Consider the following 8,055-nt stretch of genomic DNA (forward strand, 5'->3'; position numbering starts at 1 on the left):
CCAGTCTGGACACAGTCGAAGAGTTCAGATGTAAAAACCTCTCAGTACCGTCTGACATACTTTCCTAAACTGAACGTGTCGGTTCAGTGTTTTTACTTTTAGGACAGAATAGGTTATGGGGCGGCACGCTGGCTCAGTGGTTAGCACTGTGGTTAGCAAGAAGGTTGCTGGTTCGAGCTTCGGCTGGGTCAGTTGGCGTTTCTGTGTGGAGTTTGCATGCTCTCCCCGTGTTGGTGTGGGTTTCCTCCGGGTGCTCCAGTTTCCCCCACAGTCCAAACACAAGCGCTATAGGGGAATTGTATAAGCTAAACTGCCCGTATGTATGTGTGTGCATGCAAGAGTGTATGGGTGTTTCCCAATGTTAGGTTATGACTAGAAGGGCATCCGCTGTGTAAAACACATGCTGGACAAGTTGGCGGTTCATTCCGCTGTGGTGACCCCTGATTAACAAAGGGACTAAGCTGAAAAGAAAATGAATGAATGATAAATTGGCCGTAGTGTACAAGTGTGTGTGTGTATATATATATATATATATATATATATGAGTGTTTCCCAGTGCTGGGTTGCGGCTAGAGCCACTTGAGCTCCAGCAAGGGGGAGCTGAGAGTTTTAATGCGTACACCCACCCCACCCCTAACCCCAACCCCCAGTGACATCACTCGTAGAAGTAGTGCAAGGCAGGAGGAGCTGGAGCTCAGCTCTGCCCAAGTGGCTCTGCAGTGAGCACCACTTGGCTAAAAGGGCATCCGCAGCATATAACATATGCTGGATAAGTCGGCAGTTCATTCCACTGTGGTGAGCACTGATAAATAAAGAGCTGAAGGAAAATGAAGGAATGAATGAACAGGTTGTGTTTATTGCCTTTACTGTGAAGTAACTCCACATAAACATGCGAGGCTGAGAAAAACTGCAGAGGAATATTTCAGACATTTAGAGGTTTTAGCATCTGAACTCTTCAGTTGTAGGCTTTAATGTGTATATTTCCAGTTGAAATGAGAATTTTACACTGTAAAAATGCTGTAGATTAAGTATTTAGTGATTGATTTGATTTATTTGTTTATTTCTGCTTTTGAATAGCATCATGGGATATTTCTTCCTACAATTTTAACGCTGAAAAGTTTGAAAACGTGACTTTTATTGACAATTTTAATAGTTTGAAGCAGAGCTTAATTTGTCATTTTAATTTAAAACCTCATTTTATCGACCCCCCTCCTCAACCAGCCTCCTCCCCCATCCGCTGTTCACTTTCCCTTTCTTCCGTGACTCCCAAACCGACCATCCTCCGCCGTACACCGTACCCACCCCACAACACCCACCCCCCCCCCCCCCCACGGTGGTGCGCGACACCCCTTCTCGAGTAACACGCCGGATCCATTACCCCGATCTGTTCCGGGACCTCGCAATTCCCAAACTAAGCACCGGTTTGAAGTGCTATACTGGGTGAGTTGGAGTTGTAAATCACAGTGTGAAAACCCTGATAATCAAGCCCTTTTCCTGTTATTTTATGGACTCAATCTTTGCTATATCTTATTTTTCACACCATATATTGCTTTAAAACCACTAAAACGTCAACAAAAGTCACTTTGTTAAACTGGAGAGTTGAATTTTCAGCATAAAATGTTGAACATCTGTCAATTAGTAATGTAAAACCTGTTAATTAATGATATTTTCTACAGTGTAGTTAAAGATTTTTGTTTTTCTGGTTTGTCATTATTTATTAGTGTCTATAAATGTGTTTATTCCCTTTAGTTTGAACACTTTTAGTTATTACCAGGTATAAATATATAAAACTGAAACATATTTCTCCACTTAAACTAATTAAAAACAAGTAATTCCTATATTTGTTATTAGTATATTTCAGTTTACAGTGAATGTGTGCTTCCAGTAACAAATAGGGTGTAGTTTTAACTGAAATATGATGATTGTGTATAGTCTCTGCTCAGATAAACAGTGGTTTATCATTAGTGAAATGCAATAATAGATAAATAATCTTGAATATATTGTAGAATGTTGAATATAATTATACATTTGTGCATTTCTCCTGCAAAACGTAAGGAAATGGTAGAATCTTCCATTGAAAACTCTGATCTGTAGTTTCTCTCTCAGCCACAATGAGATCATTCACATGTCCTTCATTAATTCATGTATAAATTAAATATATTCATATATTCGCTCATTTAAATGTGTGTTTGCACAAAAACACACCTGAACACGCAACTTTAGGTTCCTTTATATGGAAATGTTTTAAAGAAAAGAGTGTAAAGACTTCATTAACGATGATTCAGTAGGAAATCCCTTCACCATAAACAAGCAAACATAAAACTCTGATGTAATATATGCTGCGAATGAATCTTTTCAGTCTAATCAGTGTTTTAATTAGTGTGTAGTTTATTATTACAGATCTTGAATGTTTTATCTGATGGATAATTATATAGTTTATTTCATGTTGTTGAAAATGATCATGCAGAAGTGTATTTCTCAGAAATTACATCATTCACTGAATCAATTAATTCAGAGATGATTCATTCGTTTACTCGTTCTTCTTCAATGAGTTTAACTGGAAATGTTTAAACAAAAGAAGGCAAAAACGTCATTAATCTTATTAATTCTTATAATTATGTTGTTGGATATGACTATGCAGATGCTCATTTTTCCTTCTGAGAAGACATGATTCCCTTTCGTTCACTGAATCATTTAATTCCGAGATGATTCATTCTTTCACTCATTCGTCATCAGTGAGTTTAACTGGAAATGTTTTAAAGAAAAGAGTGTAAAAACTTCATTAATGATGATTTAGTAGTTTAAATTGCATCACCATAAAAACAAACAAACATAAATCTCTAATCTAAAGTAATGAATTGTTTACTCTGTGATTGACTCTTTTGAGTCAGATCAGTGTTTTTGGATAATAGTGTAGTTTATCATTATATTATTTGTCATTACAGAATTAAATATGATCAACAAATACTTAATTAAGCATATGTTGTTGGATATAATTATGCAAATGTTCACTTCTTCTAAAAAGACATGATTCACTTTCGTTCACTGAATCATTTAATTCAGAGATGATTCACTTGTTCACTCATTCATCATCAATGAGTTTAACTGGAAATGTTCTAAACAAGAGTGCAAAAGCCAAATTAAAGATCGTTTAGTAGTTTAAATCCCTTTACCATAAACAAACAAACATAAAACTCTAATCTAAAGTATGCTGAATCGTTTACTCTGTGATTGACTCTTTTAAATCAGATCAGTGTTTTTGAATAATAGTGTAGTTTATCATTATATTATTTATCATTACAGAATTAACTATGATCCACAAATAGTTAATTAAGTATATGTTGTTGGATATTATTATGCAAATGTTAATTTCTGCTTCTGAAATGACATGATTCACTTTCGTTCACTGAATCATTTAATTCTCAGATGATTCATTCGTTCGTTCATTCACTCGTCTTTGAGTTTAATTGAAAATATTTTGAACAAAAAAGGTGGAAAAAATTAATTAATGATGATTTAGTTGTTTAAGCCCCATCACCACAAAAAAACAAACAAAATAAAAGCATACTGAATCATTTAGTCTGTGACTGAATCTTTTGAGTCTGATCAGTGTTTTGAATTAAAGTATAAATTATCATGGTAGAACTTTAATATTAAATATGACAGACGAAGATATAATTCATTAGGACTTATGCAGAGGAGCATCTCTCCTTCTGAAATGAAGAATCATTGATTTTTGTTCAATGAATCATTTAATTCAGAGATGATTCATTCGTCATCAATGAGTTTAACTGGAAATGTTTTAAACAAAAGAGTGCAAAAGCCTAATTAAAGATTATACAGTAGATTAAATCCCATCACCATAAACAAACAAACATACAACTCTAATCCAGGGATGTCAAACTCAATTCCTGGAGAGCCGCAACCCTGCACGGTTTAGTTCCAGCCCTGCTTCAACACACTTACCTGCAGGTTTCAAACAAGACTGAAAGACTTAATTAGTTTGATCAGCTGTGTTTAATTAGGGTTGGAACTAAACTGTGCAGGGCTGCGGCCCTCCAGGAATTGAGTTTGACATCCCTGCTCTAATCTAAAGTATGCTGAATCATTTACTGTGATTGAATCTTTTGAGTCTAATCAGTGTTTTTGAATACATGTGTTGTTAGCCATTATATAATTGATCATTATTGAGTTAGATATGATCTACAAATATATAATGTACTATAAATTGCTGAATATGATTATGTAAATGTTCATTTCTCCTTCTGAAATGACATGATTCACTTTCGTTCACTGATTCATTTAATCCTCAAATGATTCATTAGTTCATTCATTCACTCACTCATTCATCATCAATGACTTTTACTTGAAATGTTTTAAACAAAAAAAAAGTGCAAAAACTTCATTAATGATCATTCAGCAGTTTAAATCTAAACCTAAAAACAAAGAAAGTATGCTGAATCGTTTACTCTATGATTGAATCTTTTGAGTCTGATCAGTGTTTCAAATAAGAGTTGTTTATCTTTATAAAATTTTTATATTAAATATGACACATAAATATATAGTTTACTATATTTTGTTGCATACAAGTTTGCAGAGGCTCATTTCTCCTTCTGAAATGACATGATTCACTTCTATTTACTGAATCATTTCATTCAGAATTGATTCATTCGTACGTTCACATGTCTTTGAAGAGTTTAATTGGAAATGTATTAAACAAAAGTGTGCAAAAACTTCATTAATGATCACTCAGTAATTTAAATCCAAACCCAAAAACAAAGAAAGTATGCTGAATCGTTTACTCTGTGATTGAATCTTTTGAATCTAATCAGTGTTTTTGAATAATAGTGTAGTTTATGACTATATAATTAATCATTAAAGAATTAAATATGATCCACAAATATTTAATTAGGTATATGTTGTAGGATATGATTATGCAAACCCTCATTTCTCCTCCTGAAATCCAGTAATTTAAATCCAATCCCCAAAAACAAACATAAAAGTAAACTGAATCATTTAACCTGTGATTGAATCTTTTGAGTCGGATCAGTGTTTGAATAAAAGTATAGTTCATCATCATATAATTTGAATATTATAAATAGATAAAATAATAGTTTATTAAATGTCATTGAATATGATTACAGACCCTTGTTTCTCCTCCTGAAATGACATGATTCACTTTAATTCACTGAATCATTACTCTGTGATTGAATCTTTCGAGTTTAATCAGTGTTTTGAATAAAAGTGCAGTCTATCATTATAGATTATTAATATTAAATATGATACACACATATATAATTTATTGTAAGCTGTTGAATATGATTATGCAAATGACATGATTGACTTTTCTCGACTGAATCGTTCATTCCTCAGATGATTCGTTGGTTCACTCACTGGTCGTCTATGAGTTTCTCTGCCCCGTTCTCGGTCTGCTGCTGGTTTTCGGCTCTGCTGGACTCGTCCTCATCCTCGTCCTCATACGTCAGGCTCTGTCCGCTGTAGTTGATCATGGTTCTGGATAGATCCACCTCGATGGGGAAGACGTCTGCGTCTTTCAGCACGGCGTAGCAGTCGTCGTAATAATGCGACATCCCCGAGACGAAGCGTTGGAGCTGGAACACGATGTCCTGGACTGAAGAGCAAAGCGCAGAGAGAGTTCAAGAGATGCTAAACTGAATATTTAAACATTGGGTAATGCATTACAAGAATCATAGTGAAGAAAAAGTTCTTTTAAAGCAAGTCAGTTTACTCTGAAACGCTTCTCGGGCACTCTGTCTGAATGGGGAAACGTCAAATACTCCAAAATTGTTAGGCAAGCTTATGATTACAATACATGTTTGGAACCCCTGATAAAATTCAACAACATCTGTCTCTATAGTTTCGTTTCTAATTGTTCATATCAAACAAAATCAGCATTTTTTCAGTTTCCCCAAGCTAATGCGCACTCGACAGGAACGAGATCACGACACCGACCTCATTTTTGGCCGTGTAAAACATTATCATCAGATTGCACTGGTCTTCTGCTGTAATTCACTACGTGGTCATGATGGCAAATCTCCTCCAGAAATGACAGCGACTCTTTGTTTACAAGTTTACGTGTAGTTTATGTCACGTGACGCTTGTTTGACATGACGGACAGTACCTCACGTCCATTTCATATAGATACAAAACCAGAGAACATTTGTTTTCAAGTGTATTTGGTTCATTTAAAAGTAGAGATTTCATGCTTTACGCTGATGTATTTCTTAAATCAGTGAAGTATTCGCTGAGAGTCCAGAGTGTTTGCTGATCCCAGAGGCTTCGTAATGAAGCTGCAGAAACTGTCATGAAAACACACGTCTGGTCCGAGCCCCTCCCCCGCAGAATAATCAGTCTATATAGATCGATGATTGGCTCCTGCACTAGTAGGCGGGGCTTCATTCACCATATTGACGGTTACTTTTTTCCCATTCAAAACTATACCAGTGACACGTCTTGTGTATTCTAGAGTCTTTGGTTAAGTACACTTGTATTAAACTAAACTGAACTTCAACAGCTACATTTATATCTGGGGTCACCAATCTCGGTCCAGGAGGGCCGGTGTCCCTGCAGGGTTTAGCTCCAACTTGCCTCAACACACCTGCCTGGGTGTTTCAAGTATACCTAAGACCTTGATTAGTTTGTTCAGGTGTGTTTGATTAGGGTTGAAACTAAAATCTGCAGGACACCAGCCCTTTAGGAACAAGTTTGGTGACCCCTGATTTATATTAACCCCTGTACTGTCGCCTCCACTTTTTGAACACAGACATGAGAAAGACACGTTTAAGTTGAATGAATGCCAATCTTCACTGCTTTGGTGCACAGATTTAGGCAAAATAACCCAACACTTTCCTTTCCTTAAAAAGTAACTATGTATCAAATTTAGTTACTTTTTAAAAGAAGTAACCCGAGAATGTAATGGGTTACTTATATCAGTAACTTTCCCCAACACTGGTCATGTGATGTGTTCAGTGATGCATCTCCACGCACCGTGTTTCTGGTCCAGCAGTTCGATTTTCTCCAGAACGTCTTTGCGCATCTTGGCGAATCGCGCTCGAGCTTCCTGACGACAGCGCAGAACCAGACGATACTCGTAGTTTCCGGTGCTGACGCGGTACAGCGGGTCACCCAGAGCCTGAAACACACGTGTGGACACATTTACACTCAGCAGACGATTCGCCAAAGCAACTTACAACTGAGGAAGCATTCAGCAAAGGCCTGTCACGATATCTATTTTCTGTAGTGCGATATATTGCACCGGCGACGCAGTGGCGCAGTAGGTAGTGCTGTCGCCTCACAGCAAGAAGGTCGCTGGTTCGAGCCTCGGCTGGGTCAGTTGGCGGTACAGGTGAATTGGGTAGGCTAAATTGGCTGTAGTGTATGTGTGTGAATGAGTGTGTGTGGATGTTTCCCAGTGATGGGTTGCAGCTGGAAGGGCATCCGCTGTGTAAAAACATGCTGGATGAGTTGGCGGTTCATTCCGCTGTGGCGACCCCGGATTAATAAAGGGACTAAGCCGAAAAAAAATGAATGAATGAATATATTGCACCGAAATAGTGCGATAAACGATATTATTGTTTTAAGACCTTTTTTTGCCGCTCATTATATAATGCCAGAATGACTATATAATAGCATCACAACGCAAGTACACTCTACCAGAGAACACAGCGTATTTTAATCTGAAGAAGGTTTCATTTATTGTCATTTTAACACTTTAATAATCAGACATTGGAATCAGAATGTTAAAACGCATATCCTAAATAAATAATAATACATGCTAACAAAACAGTGCAAGGTAAACAGTAACAGATGCTGCGATATCTGCTGCCTGATCTATTTTTAGCTGTCAGACATCCACATGAACACATACTATAGTAATTAATAGTAAATACTATAGTGTTTTTAAAACTGGTGACACCTCCAATAGAGATAGAGATGTTGCACATTCAGCTGAAATGTAGCTAGAAGTGAAGTTTCATAAACTAATTTGGAGAGGAGCACGTGATATGATTGAGCACGTCTGGCCTCTCATCTGTA

The 8,055-nt window shown here is 36.7% G+C and overlaps 1 protein-coding gene across 1 annotated transcript in view; it reads right to left on the reverse strand.

Moving 5' to 3' along the window:
* Window positions 1–1,333: 1,333 nt before the first annotated feature.
* Window positions 1,334–8,055, reverse strand: part of pick1 (protein interacting with prkca 1) — a 17,046-nt gene continuing 10,324 nt past the window's right edge. Inside the window, exons 12-13 of the mRNA XM_056453023.1 lie at window positions 7,009–7,153; window positions 1,334–5,632 (exon numbers count right to left, since the gene is read on the reverse strand). Of these exons, the coding sequence (XP_056308998.1) occupies window positions 5,391–5,632; window positions 7,009–7,153 (387 nt within the window). The 3' untranslated portion in view covers window positions 1,334–5,390. The remainder of the gene's footprint in view (window positions 5,633–7,008; window positions 7,154–8,055) is intronic.

The sequence above is a fragment of the Danio aesculapii genome, chromosome 3 (assembly GCF_903798145.1).
Source record: "Danio aesculapii chromosome 3, fDanAes4.1, whole genome shotgun sequence".
NCBI lineage: Eukaryota > Metazoa > Chordata > Actinopteri > Cypriniformes > Danionidae > Danio > Danio aesculapii.